At 31.5% G+C, this 22,043-nt stretch overlaps 2 protein-coding genes and 1 long non-coding RNA gene across 7 annotated transcripts; 1 reads left to right on the top strand and 2 right to left on the bottom strand.

Annotated features, from left to right (window-relative positions):
* Positions 1–5,251: 5,251 nt before the first annotated feature.
* LOC110669479 (transcription factor bHLH155) lies at positions 5,252–13,201 on the top strand. 5 transcript variants are annotated; one of them, XM_021831168.2, is made up of 11 exons: positions 5,256–6,341; positions 6,926–7,096; positions 7,353–7,437; positions 7,589–7,630; positions 8,058–8,117; positions 9,499–9,618; positions 9,754–10,980; positions 11,081–11,182; positions 11,536–11,658; positions 11,965–12,090; positions 12,943–13,201. In XM_021831168.2, the coding sequence occupies exons 1-11, from the start codon at positions 6,247–6,249 to the stop codon at positions 13,021–13,023; spliced, it is 2,232 nt and encodes a 743-aa protein (XP_021686860.2). In that variant the 5' UTR covers positions 5,256–6,246; the 3' UTR covers positions 13,024–13,201. The 5 variants fall into 5 exon arrangements, 3 of the variants coding, with proteins under 3 accessions (XP_058005745.1, XP_021686860.2, XP_021686859.2); XM_021831167.2 differs by having other exon boundaries at positions 5,257–6,341; positions 11,527–11,658; XR_002497713.2 differs by lacking the exon at positions 12,943–13,201 and having other exon boundaries at positions 5,253–6,341; positions 11,480–11,658; positions 11,965–11,987.
* LOC110669480 (uncharacterized) lies at positions 12,853–15,079 on the bottom strand. Its single transcript, XR_002497716.2, has 2 exons — positions 14,332–15,079; positions 12,853–13,508 (listed from the first exon to the last, which is right to left on the bottom strand). It is a non-coding gene; the product is annotated as an uncharacterized LOC110669480 (long non-coding RNA).
* A 1,089-nt stretch (positions 15,080–16,168) lies between these two features.
* LOC110669530 (uncharacterized) lies at positions 16,169–20,180 on the bottom strand. Its single transcript, XM_058149763.1, has 5 exons — positions 19,940–20,180; positions 17,722–17,836; positions 16,855–16,944; positions 16,639–16,737; positions 16,169–16,539 (listed from the first exon to the last, which is right to left on the bottom strand). Exons 1-5 carry the CDS (start codon positions 20,005–20,007, stop codon positions 16,438–16,440), a joined length of 474 nt encoding a protein of 157 aa, XP_058005746.1. The 5' UTR covers positions 20,008–20,180; the 3' UTR covers positions 16,169–16,437.
* Between the last annotated feature and the right edge of the window lie 1,863 nt (positions 20,181–22,043).

The following is a 22,043-nucleotide window of genomic DNA, read 5'->3' as shown; positions in this document are numbered from 1 at the left end:
TAAAGGAATATAGAGCAGCTGAGTAAGATTCCTTGAAGACACATTGGGACTAGCTCCGGGTATATCATAAATATACTCTTGTACATTAGATTTTGATGTATTCATGTAATAATATATATATATATATATATATATATATATATATATATATATATATATATATATATATATAAATTATTTGAGCAGTTGTACAAAAACTCTTGTAAAATATTTTGATATGTAAATAAATACAAATTATTATAACGTAAATTTGAAATTTTATTTACCTGTATAGTTTGGCAATATTAATTTTATTACCTTAATGATTGTAATATTCAGAATTCTTTCTGATTTTGGTAATGAATGAATTGTTTCCTTTATGAAGAGTTTGACTTGAAAATTGAATTGAGTTGCTTGTATTGAATTGGGAGATGAAATTGAGTTTATTGGAGTTGTGGTTGAGAAAACATATTGGAAGTGTTTTTCTTTTCAGGTTTTGAAAGAACTGTTTTCTCAAAATACAGTCGGCACTCTGTTGAAATTTTGAAAAAAATTTTTATAACACCAGATTTTAATCGAGAATTTGATCCATGATTAAAATTTCAATTAAAGGCTTTTCAATAAATATTCAATGTTCCTACCACTATAAAAATGATCGGAAATTGTTTTTAAATCCCTTGTAATATATTTAATGAGTTATCGATAGGCAAAGTACGGTAATTCATTAGGGGTACTATCGAAAGCGTGTTATACCTTACGGAGGGGTAAGGTGTTACATGTGTTTCAAAAAGCGAGTTGAGATCTAGTGATATTATCCCTTCTGTGAGTATTTATGAGTAAAACTGTGTTCTGACTGAGTACTCTCCTATTTACATGTTATTGTTCTTTGAGTGTACTCACTTTCTAGCTTTGATTGAGTTGTTGTAATTTTGTATTTTTTTTTATTATTTTTAAATTTGAATTGTGTTTCATATTTATCTATTGTATTTGTTGTAATTTTCTTTAATATCAATGAAATTCTATCTAAATAAAAAGAAAAAGCAAAATTTTCATTAGAAAACAGGAAAAGAAATCATTCTTCTTTGTCCCTTAGCATTCATGATCCTACTCATTTCTTTCACTATTCTATATACATGGGAAAATGACTTATCATTTATATCACTAACTCTTGCTTATTCATGCACAATCTAGTTGACTTTATTCCCTAAGCATCTAAAATAGCATCACTGCCCATTAATCTCTTATTGAGATCAACCTTATTAATAATAATTAAACCAAAAAAAAAAAATTAATAACCGTCCAAAATATTTCAATCTTTTCACTATCAAATTAAAAAAGAAAATTGTCAAAAACTTATATAATGATCTTGATAAGTTGATGTTTTGACCTAACTATAAAATCTTACCTTTTTGATGATAACAATGAGGACAATTGAAGAACAAATTAACCCCATCTTTTTTACTAGGATTTTAAAAAAAAAATAAATATTAATTAATTGTAAGAAAAAAAATAGGGTTTTTTCATATTATGGTAAAACGATATCAAGATTTTTTTTTTGCAATTATATTAAATTTATCTTATTAATATGGTTAAAGATAAATTATCAATTTTTTTTTCAATTATTATATTTAGAAATCCAACAGCATCCTTTGAAATAAATCATATGCAAGAATGCAATTGAATTCCCAAGCAATCATATAATTTTTGGCTTGATTTCTATTTCTTTTAAAGTGAATTCTTTCACTTATTATCTTTCCAATTATGAGAATTGAAAAAAAAAATCAATTAAATTAAATTAAATTAATTAATTCTTTCAAATTTATAGTTTTCAAATAGACTGAAAAGGTGAAAAAAATAATAAAAAAAATCATTCAAAAAATAAATAAATCATGCCAATTATATAAAAATTGAATTAAATTATTCTCTTACAAATAATTTATTTTTTCTCAAATGGAGGCTTATATTATAATCTCAAAATTCAACTCTTTTATTTTGGCCTTTTTAATTTCACACTTAAGACAAATTTAAAGTTAATTACAACTAGCAGTTAAAAAAAATATATACACAATTGAGCAAATCATGATTATGCCTAATAGAATTTTGTAATGAAAGTAATTAAGGTTAACCCCATCTTGATTTACTTCCGACAAATTGAATCTTTCTGGACCAAAGCAAACATGTCCAATAGGTGGTTGTTTTCGAGGATTGATCATGTGATGGATCGTTTTCACTGTCTGCTTCTAACACCTTTTATTAATTTCTTATTTTTCTTGTCATGTTGTTCTTAATGATCAATAAAATCTAGCTTAATTAATTAATAGTATATCTAATTACTCTCTTAATAAAGGGATAAAATGATTAGAAATCAATGGTAATAATAATCACTCAAGATCGATCCCCACTGTTAAAACAAGAATCATGGGATTCGGACAATGATGCTGAGTTGGTGTGGTGCAAGAAACATTAGTCTATTAATATGTCATAAGATCATAATTCACATGTAAACCTGATTTGTTGGCAATTTGTCCTTTTATATAGCTTGAATTTTGAATATGTCTTCATATTTCAAACTGTGGTCAATTTAAAAATTTCACATTACGATTCGATTGAAATAAAAATGAGGTTAACAGTGATTGGACTGACTTTGATTAAAGTGGAATCAAAGGAAAATTGAATTTTCTTGAAACATTGAGTATGGTTTATATAATGATTAGAAGAGATAAAAATTTTAGTCTTTGAGTAATGTTTTAAATTATAAGTTATTTTTTGTTTTTTGATAAGAATTAATTTTTATTTTGAGATTTGAGTATGTTAATATAATAATTTAGTTAATTTTTTTTCACTCTCTTTTTCAATTTGAAACAGTTACATATCTTAAAATTTATTTTATTGACAAAATTGATTCTTTATTTAAATTTTATATTTAAGTATTTATTTATTTATTTTATATTTAAATAATTATATATTTTTAATATTATATTTTGTTATAATATATAATTACCTAAATATAACATGTTATTTAGATATTTAATTGCTATTTATAATATATAATTATTTATTAAAAAATATATTTATATAGTCATTTAATATATCTTTTATTAAATGAAAAATAATAATAATAATAATAATGCTTATTTATTAATTATATTAACAAATGTAAAATACCGATTTAATTGCAGTTTATATATTTATATAATTATAATAAAAATTAATTTAAAATATAATTTTGTGGAGAATATTTATAAATCATAAATAAATGATAACTTTAAAAGATATAATTATGCATTGTCAAAATAAATTGTATTAAATCACATAAAAAAATTGAATACACAGATACAATCACAATGTAGAGAATTGATATAAAATTTACTTGGTTCAACTATAAAACTCATATTAACAAATGAAATACGAAAAAAAAAAATTTATTATAATGAAAAAAAATATAATTACATAAAATTATTAAAATTATATTTCAGTGTATTTTTCAAAAATTTCATAATATTATCATAATAGATAAAAAAATATAATATTTATATTGATTCGAAATAATTTTATATTTAAAAGAAAAGAGAAAATTAAGATATAAGGAAGGATCTCTTATCCTGCATAATGCACTTTTAGACTTTAAATAAAGGGTTTAAAAGACAAATCCCTAAAGCTTAGGAGGCCAACGGGAACAATATCATCCGGTGGGCCTGTTCCATTACATTCCCTTTGGCAGAGACCTCGTCCCATAGCAAAAGCATCAAATATGACTGCTACCACCGCCATCTTTCATCATCCTTCCAAATGCTCCTATTTACAGCAACACAATTCTATCTTTTTTTTTTTTTTTTTTCTCCTTCGTTCTCAACCTTTCCCAACATACACTGATTTCAAGCTATTTACAACTTACTTGGCACTGAGTTTTAAAGGCTAAAACTGTTTTTTTTTTATAAAAATATTATTTTAAATATTATTAAAAAATAATTTAAAGAAAATTATTTTATTATTTTATTATTTTTATAATTAAAATTTATTAAATTTAATTTTTAATTTTTTTATTATTTTTTTATTAATATATTTAAAAAGGTAATTTTGTCAACAGTAATTTAATTAATGGAATACTATGTTTTTGACAAAACTTTTATATCAGATTGATTTCCGTAAGCATTTGAAGAATTCCTTTACTGTGTGGTGCAATGGGCAATTTTACAGAAGGGCTCAAAAGTGTTCTGATTATTTTTGACAATTTTTAGGTACTTGTGGTCCTCTTTATAGGGAATTTGCTTAGCTCACTTATACTTTAAAGATACTTCATTTGATCGTCGTATTATCTAAAAAAAATTTAGATTTTTAAGGGTGTTCTTCACAATCCATATTCACTTGGTTATAGTTACTAAGAAGGTGCTTAGATTACTTCAAATTTCAAGAACACGTCTGAATTTGATTCACTGAGAAACAGTAATAGGGAGAGGAGACAGAGAGAAGGGAGAGCAGAGTAAAGTATTGACAGAAGCAAAATTGATAAGACTTTTTTAATATGCTTTTTAAAATAAAAGGATAAAGAAGTTAATAATGTTAAAATACAAGAATTAAATAATAATTTCTCATTTTCATCCTATAAATATTTTTGTCTTGAGAAGTTTATAAATTTAATTATTATTTATGGTAAATATTTTTTTATTTTATATCATGTCAATAAAAGAAAAAAAAAATTCAAAATACAAGCCATGGGTTATGATAAAATGCTATTACCTATTTTTTTTCTTGCTAATTGGTAATTGCTAATATATGTCAATAGTTAAAAAAATGGATCTATATGTCTAAATTAATGGGAAGGAAGTAACCATACAAGGCACAATCATCGCTCTCAAATACCACTCAATGAGGCTAGTAGTGGGAAGAGGAAAAAAATAACAATAACAATAGCAATGTTTCGATTCTTCCCCTTTATTTTTCATAGAAATTTTGGCTATGTAGAGTGTGAATGGCAGCAAATTGGCAACGGAGGGTGTAGGTGTCACAACTTTTTTGGCAATAAAATGATTGTTGGAAAGGGCCATGAGAAGGGTAAATTCACTGGGTTAAAAAGGGTGATTAGAAATGCATGAAAAAAAAAAAAAGAGAGAAAGCAAGAAAGAAAGGAGATAATGAGAGGGGGAAAAGCAAAATATTGTGTATGGAGAGATAAGAAGCATTTTCTTCACTTGGTTATCATTTTGTTGGCCATAAAATGACACTTGTTGGAAAATGTACTCATAACCCATAAACCATGTTGGTGTTTCCATATGTATACATCCCCAAAAATCCAAAACCCCAAAACCCAACTCAAGAAGAAGATGCCCAAGGTGCCACTAGCACTTTTGTCAAAAAAGCTAAAATGAACAGGGTGCGCCAAGTAGCGGCTGTCTATAAAATGCCCCATTAATCAGTTAAACCGGAAATCTTCTCGTTGTTTGCTTGAGAAAAAACATTCCTCTTTCCCTTTCTCTTTCTCCTTCTGATAGCTCAGCCAAAAGCCACTGCAGCTTCTCTTTTTCCCTCTCTAAAACCAGTGAAGAAAAGCTCCCTTTCTTTCCTTTTTCTTTTCTTTGATTGAATTCTAAGTTATGGCAATGAATGAAGTTGAAAGCTTCAAACTTCACTTCAATTTTCGTTACTCTTAGTAAAAAGCTTTAATCTTTATTTTTTCTTTCTCCTTTTTGAAGAAGCTTTGTGATCTCTTGATCGCTTGTTTCTAGTGTTTCGGCTTCAATATCTCTGGTGACAAAATAACGAAATCTTTTTAACTTTTTGCGTTGATTTCTTTCTTTGCTGGCAAAATTGAGCTTAGAAATTGAGTGATACATGTCGTCCGATATAAGCTAGAGGCTTTACTGTAACTTTGTAGTTCTAAATTGGTTTTGCTGAGCAAAATTTTTTAACAAAATTCATGGCTAAATGCAGTACGTATTGGTGCTCTGGAATCTTTGTTATGGATCTTGCAAGTTTAATTTTTTATTTCAAATTGTGAGATTTGTGAGAGGTAGTAGAGTTTAGTGGAGCAGGGGTTTTATAGCCTGGTTGTTGGGGGTGGTGTGAGGAATGGGTAGGGATCGTCTGCTTTTGACTACAGTAGGACCACCGATAAAAGCACGCGCGGGGTTACTGAGAAAACAAGCAGGAAGAGGCTCTTACAGGGGAAGCTAGCTTGGGTGCATGAAATTAGGGTTTTGTTTTGGTGGAGGTTTTATTTAACTGACAAAGTTGGTTTTTGGGGGGGAAGTTAGGAATTTTTGAGGGAGGATGGGTACTGACTTGCATAATATACTGAGGAGCCTCTGCTTCAACACAGAGTGGAAGTACGCAGTGTTTTGGAAGCTCAAGCATCGAACTCGCATGTAAGTTATTAAAACTTGTTCATTGGTGTTTTTAATTATGAGCATATATAATTAATGATTTTGTAGCTCTTGTTCATGGATGTCTTGATGCTTATTGTTATAGTCAAATTTGGAATTTTAGAACGTAAAGGCATATGTAATGCATTTTAAGTGTCTGGGTCAATTTTGAGTTGATGATCAGGAGATTGGTTATCTTGTGGTCCAGTTTGTTTTAAAAGAATCATTTGGGGGGCTATGATGGTGTATAGCATGCTGGGTTTAACTTAGTTTGGGAGGGTTCGGAGCAAGCCATTCTACTATTTTACTGGTCCCAACCATTGAATTTTAGATGCTGATTTTTTTTTCCTATCAGCTTATTTTTTGGCTTTTATAACTAAGAGATTAAAACAAAATAGGAGGGTTTTACCAACTACTTACGTGTACTAATTTTGGAAATAATGTTTATGTCAAAATATTTTGTCTGAAACTGAGTAGCAGTTTACTACTGCCCTCGGTGAAGGCAGTACACCTTGTTGAGGTTTAAACACTGTGACATGTTCCTTCAACTCTATTCTAATTTTGTTTAATATTTTAATGTTCAACAGGGTGTTAACTTGGGAAGATGCTTACTGTGACAATTTTGAGCAACATAATCCTTTAGAGAATAAGTGCTTCAGGGAGACACTGGAAAACTTGTGTGGTGGGCCTTTTTCACATGATCCGCTTGGATTAGCTGTGGCAAAGATGTCATATCATGTATATTCTCTTGGGGAAGGGTATGGCTCTATTCATGAATGAATATGATACTTCTTTCCTTTTTCCCCCATCTATCATGCAATTCTGAGGGAACTGTAAAAAGGAGATGTTGAATTTTCAAGTGTGCCTTATATTCCTATTTGTTTAGGCCTAACATGTTTTTCCATTAATACATCAATTAAACATTTCTTTTGAATTTCAGAAACATATATCAGTCACTTTCAGAATTGTTATGCTGATTAGCATTTGAGGTCAGACTCTTCCTTTGTTTTACAGGATTGTTGGACAGGTGGCAGTTACTGGAAAACATCGATGGATCATTGCAGATAAGCTTGTAACCAGTTCCATCTCGTCATTTGAGGTGAGGGTTATTCTTGGAATGCAATAGTTTGAGATAAAATTTTTCACATTCCTAATGAAAAATGTTAAAAATAAATGAGTATTGAAATACTGTAGAAATTTTTGTTTTATTTCTCCCTAATCCTCGAATTTTCTTGGGGTTTATTTTTCAGTTCTCAGATGGCTGGCAAAGTCAGTTTTCAGCTGGGATCAGGGTATGCGCGCTTTCATTTTGATGTTAATATTATTTCACACAATTTCCTTGCAACCTTACTAGTATTTAATGTTCTTATTTTTAATTATCACTCTTGGATATAATGGTAAATGTACTGCTTTATATTGCTTTTAAAATTATGATTTTAAGATATTTACTTCTTTTTCGGTTATGGCTTTGTACTCCAAATATTATTTTAGCTTGTTTTCACTCTTTACTGTTATCTGGCTTGGTGCATCAAATTAGCTATAGGGTAGCCCACACAATCCATAATTGTCTCAAGTTCTGTACTGGTGAGATCTGAAATAAGAAAAAAAAAATTTCTTGCTTTGTGCTGAACTGCTGATGGTAGTTTACCTTCTCTTAGTTTATTTTTACTCATTGATGAGATATTATATGGATGAATATATCTTTTGTTTGTTTTTCAGACCATTGTTGTTGTAGCTGTTGTTCCATTTGGAGTTGTACAGCTCGGCTCTTTGAATAAAGTAAGCCAATTGCTAACTTAACTTTTTGGTGCCCTGTCAAATCCATGCTTGGTTATTGATCTTTGAACTCTAAAATGAGTTTTGCATTGTTCTCAAATCTCAACGGGATTCATTCAGAATGCATATGGTGCAATTTTGGTATTCCAATTGTCAATAAATTGGTTTGGCAGTATGGCACATTACAAGAAAAGTGGACTCTAAAAAATTAGGCTGCAAACACAAGAAGCTCTTAAAGGTTTTTTAACTTGACAAAGGGTAAGAGGAGTCTCAATAGTGCCTATTCCAGATAGTTATTCATTTTGGATCTATAAGTCATATTCCTCAATCTGAGACTGATGTCATACGCATACTCATCTCTATTCTAGGTGTCAAATTTGTCTTTGACACAGATATGAAATGTTAGGCTAAGGTAAAGAGTTTGGGTAACATTAGTTGATAATTGATATCTTACTGGTTTTTAAATTGTCTTTTACAAGGATAAGTTAGGTTAAAAGTGAGCAAAAATGTAAAATAGGTTGGGGCTACTATTTCGGCCCTATTTGGCATTGAGGTTCTGGGCCAGAAAAACGCTTTTTAGGAAAAAACAACAATTTAGATGCTGAATTGTCGTTGGAAAAAGTAGTTTGGAAAAAACTATTTTTTTATTTTGGAGTTGTAGTTCTTATGACCGTATCAAATTTAATTTTACATCAAATTTTAATACCCTCTGAATAACATATTTAAAAAGTGTTTTTCTTAGCAGCAGTTTTAACAGCAATACGAAATAGGCCCTTCATGTCTTTCCCTCTTTTGCTTTTTCTTCTCTCTCTCTCTCTCTCTCTCTCTCTCTCTCTCTCTTTTAAATCCTCATTTGTTATTTTTGATCCTTCCATCAAGTTGTGCCTTAAGAGCAGTAGATCATAACAGTGTGAAAAAACCCTGTGGAAGTGGTATTTTAACATAACAAAGAAGGGCAGCATGTATTCCCATGGAGCACTAGCAAACAGTGTAAACTTGAAATATCACTGAAATTTTTACCTATTGAGTCTCATGTTGTACATTAATGACCCTTGGACTCTTGGCCCAAGAGGTATATATATATATATATATATATATATATATATATATATATATATATATATATATATTATCATAATTTCATGTAACCTACAGTCCAAAATCTTTTGTGTTTCAGGTATCTAATTTTATAACAGTATCTTTTCTGATTTATTTGGGTTAATATCTCAATGTATTGAATCTCTGAGATTCAGTTTTTATCACAACAGATTTAGTGTATTGTTTGGGTTAGTTCCTAGCAAAACATGTGAAATACATTACATATCATAATCTATAAGTTATTAAATTATGGGTTTTATTTTCTGTTTACATTTGAGTGGACCAGGTTGCTGAGGATATGAAGCTGGTAACCCATATAAAAGATGTCTTTTTATCCCTTCAAGATTCCTCAGTTGGGCATGTTACTGGTCCACTGCAATATAGTATGAAGAATTCTTTGTATATGGTACCATCTTACCTCTTCTCATTCTTTCTGTGTAACTGCAAATGTGTGCGCTAAAAGTTTATTAATTTTCTGTTTATACAATGACATGGAAATGTGAGATATTGTGGTAATATTTGAGTGCCTTCCTCTTTTCAGCCAGATTTACCTACTAAAGGATTGGATTCAGAATCAGAGGTTATTCCTGGTAGTCTATGCAATCTAGATAAAGCTACAGACAAGGAAGGGCAGCCTATGTTTCCTTATTTACAGAAAAAATGCGATAATTCTTATTTTTGTTCCCTTCCTGGTATACATCAGAATACAACAGATGAAGTGGTAAATAAACCTGGAGGGCATGTACTATCCACACTGATGAATGATAAGAGTGTCAAATCACCTCAGCTTATATCTTATAATTCCTATTTGGAGCAGCAAAATCAAGTAGGAATAGATTTTGTAGATGACCACAAATGTGGAGGGGGGACTAGTGCTTGGAAAGATCCAGGCGAGCCATCAAAACTCGATGTAATTCCACATTTAAATAATTCTGTTAAGGATAATATAAGGTTATGTGATGTTATACTTCCTAATGAAAAGTTTGAAGCTGATCCTGTGAACTACCTGGTCAATCTCCTTGGCTCTACCGTTTGTGATCGATCTAAGTCAGATGGCATAGATGTTCATCTACATGGGATGTTGGGCATGCCTGAATTTTCAGATATGAGCATGAAAAATGAGTTGGAGAAGAAGCTAGAGTATCAAGCTGGGACAAGTCACTTAGACACCTCAAACACATTTTTAAAGTTCTCTGCTGGCTGTGAGCTACATGAAGCTCTAGGACCAGCTTTTTCAAAAGGGTATCTCTATTTTGATTGTGAAACAGAGAATACTGAAGCCAGGAACATTGTTGAGGTGCCAGAGGGGTTAAGTATTAGCCAGATGACATTTGACACAGGTCCAGATAATCTTCTAGAAGCAGTTGTAGGTAAAGTTTGCTATAGCAGCAGTGATGTGAAAAGTGAGAAATCAATCTGTAAATCTGTGCAATCTCAGTTAACAACTGAGAAAATTTCAGAGCCTTCTAGCCGGCCCAAACATATTATCCATTCAGCTGGTTATTCAATTAATCAGCAGTCTGTTGTTGAAGAGTATACACAGAATTGCTCAAGCTCAACAGGGGTCTGTGCTACAATGTCTCCTAGAGGATTTTCATCAACTTGTCCAAGTACCTGTAGTGAACATTTAGATAGGCGCTCAGTACCAGCTAAGAATAACAAAAAGAGGGCAAGACCTGGTGAAAACTGTAGGCCTAGGCCAAGGGATAGACAACTGATTCAAGATCGTATTAAGGAGCTGAGAGAGCTTGTGCCCAATGGTGCAAAGGTAACTTTCCTGTGGTCTAGTTGAATTTGGTAATGTGGTAGGTATAGTTCCTATTGTTGTAAATCCATGCAAGACTGAACATTTCAATAAAATTGCACAGTGCAGTATTGATTCCTTGCTGGAGCGCACGATCAAACACATGCTCTTTTTAGAAAGTATCACAAAGCATGCTGACAAGATCAATAAATGTGCTGAATCAAAGGTAAAAGCTATGATGCTTTTAAAGGACTTGTTTCTGTAAACAATGAATTCATTCAATCTCCATATGTTAAATAGAGGGAATTTAAATTTGTTGACATGATATGTGCATTATATTTATTTGCTTCTGGAGTTATGGTTTCTGCAAAGCCCCTACCCCTATTATTGCTGATTTGCTAATTCTTCTCGGTAAATTCATGCATACTACAAATACCTGTTTTACCAAGCTGCCATTGAATGACATGCGATGTTTTGAAGTCTCTGTTAACACACAATTTTTATGGAGTTAATGCTATTTCAGCTGTGATTGTTCTTCTGCCTGTGTACGTCCTATTGCTGAATTTGCAGATGTATCAGAAGCGAACAGACGCCTCTAACTATGAAAAGGGTTCAAGCTGGGCAGTGGAGGTGGGAGGCCACCTAAAAGTTTCTTCAATAGTAGTAGAGAACCTAAACAAAAATGGGCAGATGCTTGTAGAGGTAAGTTTCATGTCAAATATATAAATTTTGCTGTTTGTTTCATTATTTTATTGAAGCATGAGGTCTGAAAATGTAAAGTTAATCTGCTTCAGTATTTTTCTCACTCGTTATCTCTTTGTCACATTTAACAATTAATAAAAGAAAAACAAATAAACTGAGAAAGTTAAGAATGAAAGGCATCAAAAAAGCAGAAAGAAAAAGCAAGAGAAAAAAGAGGCACAGCAATCTAAGTGTCTCTTGGGATGATGTCCCTTGATTCTGTGCTTTAGTTCTTAATATTTTGAAATATTTTGGTTGACTATGCAGATGCTATGTGAGGAATGCAGTCATTTTCTTGAGATAGCAGAAGCTATCAGAAGCTTGGGTCTGACCATCTTGAAAGGGATTACAGAAGTGCATGGTGAGAAGTTATGGATATGTTTCATGGTTGAGGTAGGTTCAGAATTCTGCTGTATCAATTATCCAGCACAGTGGAGAATAAGAATTGCATTTTCTCTCTTCATCTATTTGAAGTTCATGGCTAATTTAAAACCTGTTTAATAATATTGTTTAAATGTCTTATATGTAAGCATATGCACAGGCATCTACAGAATTGTCTTCAATACTATTGTTAGAACATTTGCTGCTGTTACTCTATTTATTCCCTCATGTTGAATGATAGGAATCAGTGCTTAATTGCTTATTTTGTCCTGTTAATTGCATATGCTAATGGGAGAAGCACTAATTGTTTACCTAGAAGATTAAAATGTTGCATCTCTTTGTGTTTTAATACCATTGATGCGTAAGCCTATGATTTCTACCTAAACTCTCAATAAAGCACAGCTCTTCCACAGCCACCTGGCCTGGGGGTAGATTGCTTTACATAGAGATTTTGATCTACATGCAAAGTCATATTAATTTTTAGTTTTCAGTTGCAATTATCATTTGCTTGTTTATTGGATTGTGGGAGTTGCTTTAGTTGGGTTATGGTTAAAACATGACTCCCATCTTGCTAACAAAACAAGTTGAGATACAAACTGTATAAGCGTCCTCGACGTACATATTGCATAGAATGGAATATCAGAATATGCTAACAGTAAAATGTGTTAAGAGGACTTAAAAAGTATACCAGATACGATTTTGGCCTTTGTTGTATCTAGATTCTCAATGAAGATGAGTAGAAATATACATGATATGCAATTGCAAGATGTGAGCTGGAAAAATGTATGATATGCTACCATTCTTTATTTAACACTCTGGAATGCTGTTTACAGAATTTCTTAATTGTATCATGAAACATTTCAGGGTCAAAACAACAGAGTCATTCATAGAATGGATATCCTATGGTCACTCGTGCAGATATTGCAACCTAAGACTTTAAACTAGCAACAAAGACCAGTCAGCTCATGGAGATTGTCGTGTTGCTCCTCTGTAAAATAGTGAGTCATTCACTCATTTGTGATCTTTGATTGGCATTTTTTTTAGTCGTGATTCTTGTTTTGTATTCTCCTTTTCCTGAAATAAAAAGGAAATGAAAAGAAATGAAGACCAGCATTTATGTGAAGAGCTTCTTTATTTTTTACTTGACAATGTGCGATTTGCATCTCTTTTCCCTCAGATTTTTAAAACCCATATCCGTTTGAAAGTTTAATTATGAAATAATGTATCGAGCCATCATTCAATATTACAGTATCTTTCTTGCCTAATTTCAGCCTTCATTGGTCTCTTCGCTAATTAAAAGTTTGCTACTAGCTCTACATTGACAGTCATTTCTTCTTTCCAATGTACCAAAAAAATTTTCTTTCTTGCTTAATTTTGGCTCTCATTTGTTTCTTTGCATTGAAAATTACTGGTATCATGTTGTCTTGAAACTGCAAAAGAACAGAAGAATGTCTCAGGGAGTAAATAACTTTATTACAGATATGATTCGGACAGATTATTTTAGTTTCCAATAAAAGTTATTTCCACCAGAAATTGTGCACCAAGAACAAGGGTTCAGACTAGTTCAAAATGAGGGAGGTTTGAGTTACTATCAAATTCTCTAGACTTGAAGTAGGCCATAAACTCGCAACCTGTAGGTGGGTGGGTTGACAGATAGAAGTTCCCTACTTCCCTTGCTGCTCCGTAGTGTTTAAATTTATTTTTGCGTGCTTGGATAGAAAAAAGCATGCTACTGATGTCCTGGGTCCGACCCCTCGAACGGGTACTTTGCTCCACATTTCTGAACTTGTTATTAGTGATGAGTTACAGAAATGGAGAAATAGAAAAAAGATGGGAAAGTGTAGGTCATGATACCAGGAAATAATTTAATTTTGTTTTTTTATTACAATTTTTCAACGTTGACTCCTAATGTTAATGTGGATGGATAAGTTGGCGGTAGTACCCTATGATTATTTTACATTTCACGTGGCAGGTCTCATTTATGATTCAGTTGTGTCCAATTTCTCAGAAAATATATGCTCAATAAATCATAAGAAAATTTCGAAAGAATTATAATCCTGGCTGATTCGATTTTAAAACTTTAAAACATAAACATAAACATAATAATAATAATAATAATAATAATAATAATAATAATAATAATAATAATAATAAAAAGAAACGGAATGCGATTCTAATATGCTAAAAGAAAGTTAGTTAATTAAATTAATCAAAAGTAGCCATGTCATATAGTGATTAAAAATTGAAGTTTACCTGCATGAAGTCCCCTATGTTTACACGGGCATGAATTACCTGTTGAGGAGGCACATCAACGGTCAACCCACTGATTTTGATCAGCAACTTGAAGGCCACCTAAGTTGTCTTGCATCAGTATGGTCGGAAAAGAAGGGTCTGTTGTATGCTTGGTGCTGCCCAGCGTCAAGTCCGGGTCAGAGCAAATTGGTTAGTAGCGGCTCTTAAAGGTCCAGTACCCATTCATTTCAATGGAACAAGGCATTTCGAATCTCATTAACCACCATAACCCGCCGTCTACAAGCTTTCAATGCATTCCAAGTCTATCACTGGGACCTGCAGGAGGCTGCTGCTGATATCACTGGTTTCAGATGATGATCTCTGCAGGTTCTCTGTTGGGTGGACAAAAAACCTAGGGATCTTGGTCACACTAGAGTCGACTAATCCTTTTAACACCAGCTTTGGTCTCTTCACTTGCTCAGCTTTGTTGTATGTGGACCCATTATCTTGATCAGGAACTGAATCTGCAGCAGTGGAAATGATCACTTCCATGCCTTCAAATGATGGGCAGTGGTGTATGGGCGAGAGAGACCTGCGTCTAAATATAAAGCAATTAATGGTGGCCATTAATTCAAACATGAGGGAGAAAAAAAAAAAAAGAAATCGGATGCTAAGTTGAAATGTATATTAGATGCATGATCAATAAATTTTTAATAATATTTTGCACTTTTTACCAAAAAAAGGTGTTAAAAATAATAATTAAAATTAAAACTTGTAACTTATGGTATATTCTCACTTCTCCAAATAAAAAAAAAAAAAAAATTGCTATGTTGGATAAAATGGTATAACTTTATTTTTGCATTTATTTCAAAAAACATGAATTTGTTTAGCTTGATTCAAAAAATAAACAAGTTAATTTTAATCAATAAAATAATTTTTTAGTATAAAATTTCAATTAAAAATAAATATAAAATATTTATTATATAATAAATAAAAAATATTTAAATATAAAATTTAAATTAATAAATTATTTTATTAATTAAATAAAATTTTAAGAATAATATTGTATTTTATCATTAACTTTCTTAAATTTGATTTAGATATTTAAATATAATTATGACAAAATTTAAAAATTAGACTATAATAAAAAAAATTAAAAAATTAACTATAATTGTAAATTCGCGCAAACATTGAGGCACAAATAATGATAAAAAAATGATTTGTTTGGATGTACAATTGATCAGCAAAAGAGAGAGGAATTGTGCTATCCAATTTTGGGTTTTCTACAACCATTCCTTCAACTGTTTTGCCACTACAATGGCCCAAAGAGAGGTATTTTTCTTGAAATCTTGGCCTTGTTAGATCCCTAGTTGCAGACAAAAATAAGCCCAAAATTAGTTTGCCTTCCCTCTGAACAAGAAGCCCCAAATCTTTTTGAAGGATCATTGTGCTTCTTTCCTGTATGCAGGTACTGCATTTTTCAGGATCAAGAAAACGGCTAAATACCCGAGTCTTGAGACTTCTTCAGTTCTGCTTCAAAATTCTGATATGTTGTGACAAGTTCATTGAATAGCAGTTAGTTTTATCTCTTCTAGCAATGCATAAGGGCAGTTTGAGATGATGAGACCCTACTAAACGTAGAAATTTCTTATCCATGGCAGCTGCAAATTCCCCACGAGGAGTCGACCAAACCAAGCTCTTCACAAGTCTTTAGTAAGTTTATCATGTAAACTTTTCATAAAATTAACACTGATTAGTTAAAATTGAGTTGAGTTGGAAGATATTTCTTTGCTCAACGCTCATGTTTTTGTCATATGCCAGTGATACCATTGTTGCCAAACACTAACGCTCCAGCAAGTCAGCTAAATGTCCAAATCTTATATTAAGAAGACAAAAAACGGTTAAGATTCATAAATATGAATACATCCCCATTGAATACAAGCAATACACTAAATGAGGGTAATTTTTTTTTTTTTCGTGTAAAACGATAAATAAAAAAGCACTTATCCATACACATTGGATCCTAGAATATCATGAAAATAAGTTTCGAGAACCCCAAAAAAAGGACATCACCCCAAGAACCTCCTAATGAAGAAAGATCCCTACCAATTGATAGCCCTCTTTTTTCTAATAAGTTTTTGTTTTGGTAACCTTCTTTTTGTGCTGTCTCCTGGGAATTGAGTTCTTCATCCCCATGAAAAACAGTAGAGCCCCAAAAAGTGCCATATTCTGCATAGATTTTAATATTTCGTGTAAACAGTACAAAAGACAATGATCGAGGATATAATCCAACACAAAGAAACAACAAAGAGAAATAGGAACACTAACCTGTGTGAATTTGATAAAAAGTTGATTAAATTCTTTCTCTTCACTGTCATAATTGTAGAAATCATATAATATTGGAGTAGCAATTATCTGATGCAGAAGCTGTACCAAGAGAGGATGAATACATTAAACTGAATTCACATCTTAATACATCAATATTCATATACAATATTTATGAGAGGACCAAAGTCAACTACATAGCATAATCCCTATACTAACCAGGAGACAGGCTCCAAAAGAACTGCCAAAAATGAAAAGGATGCCTCCAATGCCCTTGACAACTATAGCTGTAGTGATTAACTGTTTGATCTGTGCATTATCAATCAAAATCATCATCGACAACAACAAAAAATAATACAATTTATGGTTTGCTTATGAATAAGATTCTTAGCTGTATGTGTGTGCATGCTCTGTCCACATAAGTTCAACCCTTAGTCTCCCATATATAAGATTTAGTCTAAGTATCAAATGTATATTTACTAGAGTGCAAATCAGCTCAACCCTCAAAATCCCAATTTAAAAAAGCAATTTAAGCTATTACAATTATTGTCTTGAACAAATAAAGTCAATTAAATACGTGCAGGGAAATAAACAGGAGGCATACCAAGACTTGATACATAGAAGAAGCATGCTAAGAATCCAACTTTTCAACACTTGAATATTTGATGTTCTGATAGTTGCTATTCAACTTTAGTTTTTAGTCACTGGTTTCATTATGTGCATTAGATCATCAGAACAATCTGATGGAGGCTGTAGAGTTTGTCCCATGGTGTGTCACATGATGATAAAGTCAGATTTGCGATACAGCTTAAACAGAACATTTCCACCTTCAAATTCTAGATGCAAAATGCCCTAAGGACATTGAAAGTAGAACGCTTTATGAAGGATGGAAAAACAATATCTAAACCACTAATTTTAATGGCAAATTTCAGCCTTCTGAGTTAAAAACCTTTTCACCTTTAAATTATCTTTTTCTGTTTTTAGTAAGATGAACTTTATGCTTCTCTCAATCATACAAAAATGTTTGTGTGTGTGTGTGTGTGTGTGTGTGTTTTGAGAGAGAAACAGAGAGAGAGAGATCCTCACTTCAATTTCTGGTACATGTACGCCCGCATGAGAGTGGACATGGCTTGTAAACACATCAAGCTTTGGTTTGAGAGTCTTCGCTGCTGGTCCCCCATCAACCCCAAATTCATTAAACCTAAAACAAAGGAAATAATATATAAAATGATGAAATATGAACAGGAGAGTCCATGGTGATTTCCTTATATGTCCCTCGCTTTGTCCATGTATTTCCAGTGTAGGATATTTCTTCTCAATCTAACATCTCAAGCTTGTAAGCAAGGATTAAAGAATGGATTTTAAAATCATTAATAGAATGCAATATAAAAATAGTAACTTTTTTTTTTTTGGTCACAATACACATGCAAAGCTTTTAGTTATTCTCTAGGCATCATTTCTATGGTATAGTAGTCTTATTTTTTGTGTTTACTGATGAGATGATAGTTTATGTGAATTTCATAGCATGGATTATGTTAAATCTATATAAAGATATAATATAGAGCCATTATGAACATAGCATAATTTTAATTTTCCTTATTCAGCATGTTTAGTTTGAGGGGAAAAAATACCAATACAAAAATAATACCATGTCTGCAATCTGGACAGTTGCTTTGAGTGGAATTGTATATTTCTATCCACTCAACATTTGAGAAATACATGTAAAAATATAAGAGGGTGAACCTTGGTGCAAAAATAAAGTTGCTCCATTGCAACATGGAGGTTACAAGTTCAAACTTCAAAACACAGAAAAAACCCCTTTTTCTGACCATTCCTAAAGCCCCAATTCAGCCTTCTGCATTCGAACACTGCCATTTCTTGTATCAATTATAGATTACCAATATTCTCAGATTTAATAGAACTATTATCCATCTGCAAAAATTTATACATTTTTTGTTCATCTTCTGAGATACACTCTTATATATCAATTTACAAACTATGAATATTATTATATATCTATCATTATCTACAAACTGTAGAGAGAATATAAACTTTTGTTCAGCCACTGTCAATTTATAGTACCAACAAACAAAAAAACCAAGTTAATCCAAACATTTTTTACCAAGCAAATAAAATAACAATGAGTAAGGCAGTGAGCCAAATAAATATCTTAAGCCCTCTACCCTAGACAACATCAACAATATGGTTTAGCTACATATCTTTCATCTTAGAATTTTGAAAGTAGAATTCATCTAATCTGAAAACAAAACTGGGCATAGCAATCCTCAACGGAAGCAAGTAGATAGATGTACCCCAAATTTGATGAACAACATAAGAAATGTCATGAGAATTTTTGTACCTAAATCCTTTCTGTAAAATGTTGCTACTTGAATGATTTGATGCCGAACCAACAGCACTTACATTGATTTTCCAAACTATTTATTCTCTCAAGAACAGTTGAATTAAGGGGTATGCTTATGTGCACAAAATACATTTCTAGTTTTATTTTTAGTTCATCTCTACAGAAAAATGTAGAACAAGTGTTTCAGTGCTGAAAATAGTAAACTGTCATCCAACTCTGAAGTTGCGAAGTTTCAAATTTTGTCAACTCAACTTGTTTTATATTAGTGGAAAGTGGAAACCTCTTAATGGTGAGTTTCCACATCAAACCGCATATGAGCTTCTCACGCAGCAATCTACCATACTAAAAACCTACTAAAGTTCCATATATGCCTTGTAAATAAAAAATAAGTTCTAAACCAAGTTAAGTTTTCTTCACTATCCTAACCTTCCCATCCATCGAACAACCTATAAAAGAGGTAGTAAGACTTGATCCCAGGTGTCTTGAAAGGACATCAAGTGTCACGCCCAACAAGTTTTCTTAATCCATCACATTGAGCCAGCATCCCCCATCCGCCCTCTCTCTCTCTCTCTCTCTCTCTCTCTCCTCTGAACTAAAAAAACGCTAAAAGCAAAGTGTTTATAGACACTGAGCATAAAGACTAACACTTTGACTAAATTATTAACAGAAATTAGTTAGCTTAACAACTACCAAAATGACAAAAAGTTTCAAGACTGTATTATCCATGTAATGCAGAAGTTTCCTGATGGACCAAAAAAGAATGTAAAATGTTGGATTATAAACCTGAAACGAAACAGATCGAGAAAATCCACAACGCATAAGAGACCAAACCCATAAAAGAAACAAAAAAGATTGTCCATAAACACAGGTAGAGAAAATGGTGAAAGGAACCAAAAGCTTACAGAGAAGCATATATAAATACAAATTACAACATGAACTTACTCTTGGTAAGCAGAAAGTATGAAAACTGAGGCAAAGAGGAGTCGCCCAAGAAACGAAGTAAAATCCATCGATGATTTCTCTTTCTAGTTTTAGACAGCAAGAGAGATAGAGAGAAAGAGGGGAGCGGGGGAGACGGGCACTGAATCCCTCCTTTGTTTGCTTCAGGACACGGACAGATCGCTGTTGAGGGTTTTACTAAGCGAAATTTATTTTTTAGTCCTTAGGTTATATTATAATTAACATTTGATTCCTATTTTTTCAAAAATTTTAATCTTTAATTATGTTAATAAATACTGCCTATCCATTTTAAAGGAACTAATTTTACTTGTAATTTCTCAATTTAAATTACTATGTAAGTTATATAAGTATAGTCTCTTAATTTTAATCTGTATTATAAAAATTTTTAAACTTAACTTTAATTGAAGTATTATTAAAACTCATATAACTTATTTATTGTTGATCTTTAGATTAACTTATGAGTAAGTTTTAATTCATTATTCATTAATTTAAATAAATTTATCATCATAGATATCCAACTTTATTGTCAATGTAAATTTATAAATCTTCATTTATTTGAAATAAAATCATATTTTTAATTCAACTTTAGATTAATATTTAAAATATTAATGTCTAATTTATTTTAATTTCTTTAATTTATTTTAGTGTAGAAAAAAAGTTCATAATTTATAATTATTTTACTTAATTAAGTATGAATATTGTTTTATATGGGTTGAATTGCATATATCCAAAAAAAAAAAATTGCATATAGCTATATTCAATCTTATTATTATTTAGTATATTTTATATTAAAATTATTTATATAAACTAACCCATTTTAAAGTCAATTTATTGTTAATTTAATGTAAAGGACTAAAATACCCTTTCAGGGCCATACGGTATTCACTGCCGTTGGATCCTTATCCCTAATCTGAGCTTCGCACAGAAGAAATTATAACACACATTATATACAATTTTTTTTTTTTTTTTGAGAACTACAATTTTTTTTTATTATTATTTGTAGGAGAGTGAAATCCATAAATTTATAGAGAGCATAGCTCTGTACACCGGGAGAAGCTGGCGGAACAACCTCAATTCAAAGGCGAAAATTGCAGCATACAAGATTTGTTGGTTGGAGTCTGGATCACTTTGATTCCAACATTCTTGTAGTTATGGATCAAGCCATTGCAACTCCTTATTTTTATTGAAGAAAAAATAGTAAAGAAAGTCCTCTCTAAAACTCCTAAACTCAATCCATCACTATCAACACCTTTACCCCAACTTCTGCAATCGATGAAGAATCCATGATAAAAACTCCACCATCAATAAACCAATAAAAAGAAAAGGCAATTGCTCTATTTTGCAATGTTTTCTTGATACCTCATATTAACGATTTACGCTTCCTTTGTTTGCAGCCCTTCCCTTTGATTTTTTTATTTAAAAAAAAAAAGAAGATTTTACAATTAAAAAAAAAATCTCTTTGATACCAACTTTATTGTGCGAGAAGGATGCCCAGATGACGGCGAGGAAGTGAAGCAATAAGTAAAGAATCTTCGGTAGCAAAATTTATTCTCCTCATTTCTTCTCCTTGTTTGCCGGTCTCGAATTTTATTAAATTTTTTCAACCCATTTGGATTGACCTCAACGTTATATCAGGCAAAAAGAACCGTCTAATCTTCTTCAATAAATAAATTTATATTCTACAATTAAAAAAAAAAAAAGAAATGTCTCAACAGGAAATCTGCCCTATCCTCTCTCTACGAAAAAGTTCCCGCCCCAATCCTGAACTGTTGTTGAGCAGGAACTAACCCCATTGCCATTCAGAATTGATGGAATATATTGAATGAAGAAATGGAATATATTGAATATATTGAACCAGGCAGCAACTTCAAAAGAAAAATGAAGAAATGGGCTAGATTAGGACCTTAGTTTGGGCTAAGTAGAAGTAAACATAACTATTCCTCAAATCCATAATCAGGCCCAATATACATATAAAATAATTTAAATTAAATTGTTCTAATTATATTTTGAGCCAACTTAACCCAGAAATTTTCAAAAATTAAGATTCGGGGGAGCCCAGCTCAACCCTGTTACCTCATTTATAAAC

Source organism: Hevea brasiliensis, chromosome 7 (assembly GCF_030052815.1).
Source record: "Hevea brasiliensis isolate MT/VB/25A 57/8 chromosome 7, ASM3005281v1, whole genome shotgun sequence".
NCBI lineage: Eukaryota > Viridiplantae > Streptophyta > Magnoliopsida > Malpighiales > Euphorbiaceae > Hevea > Hevea brasiliensis.
This window is presented reverse-complemented; position numbering and strand designations above follow the sequence as displayed.

What these genes read in the sequence shown, in the direction of transcription:
- LOC110669530 (XM_058149763.1), bottom strand. Translation starts at nt 20,007, where the DNA reads ATGGATTTTACTTCGTTTCTTGGGCGACTCCTCTTTGCCTCAGTTTTC. An exon ending in TACATGTACCAGAAATTGAA is followed by an intron (nt 16,945 to 17,721) that starts GTGAGGATCTCT and finishes GATAATGCACAG; the next exon opens with ATCAAACAGTTAATCACTAC. An exon ending in TTTTTATCAAATTCACACAG is followed by an intron (nt 16,540 to 16,638) that starts GTTAGTGTTCCT and finishes AAATCTATGCAG; the next exon opens with AATATGGCACTTTTTGGGGC.
- LOC110669479 (XM_021831167.2), top strand. Translation starts at nt 6,247, where the DNA reads ATGGGTACTGACTTGCATAATATACTGAGGAGCCTCTGCTTCAACACA. An exon ending in CTCAAGCATCGAACTCGCAT is followed by an intron (nt 6,342 to 6,925) that starts GTAAGTTATTAA and finishes AATGTTCAACAG; the next exon opens with GGTGTTAACTTGGGAAGATG. An exon ending in ATGGGCAGATGCTTGTAGAG is followed by an intron (nt 11,659 to 11,964) that starts GTAAGTTTCATG and finishes TTGACTATGCAG; the next exon opens with ATGCTATGTGAGGAATGCAG.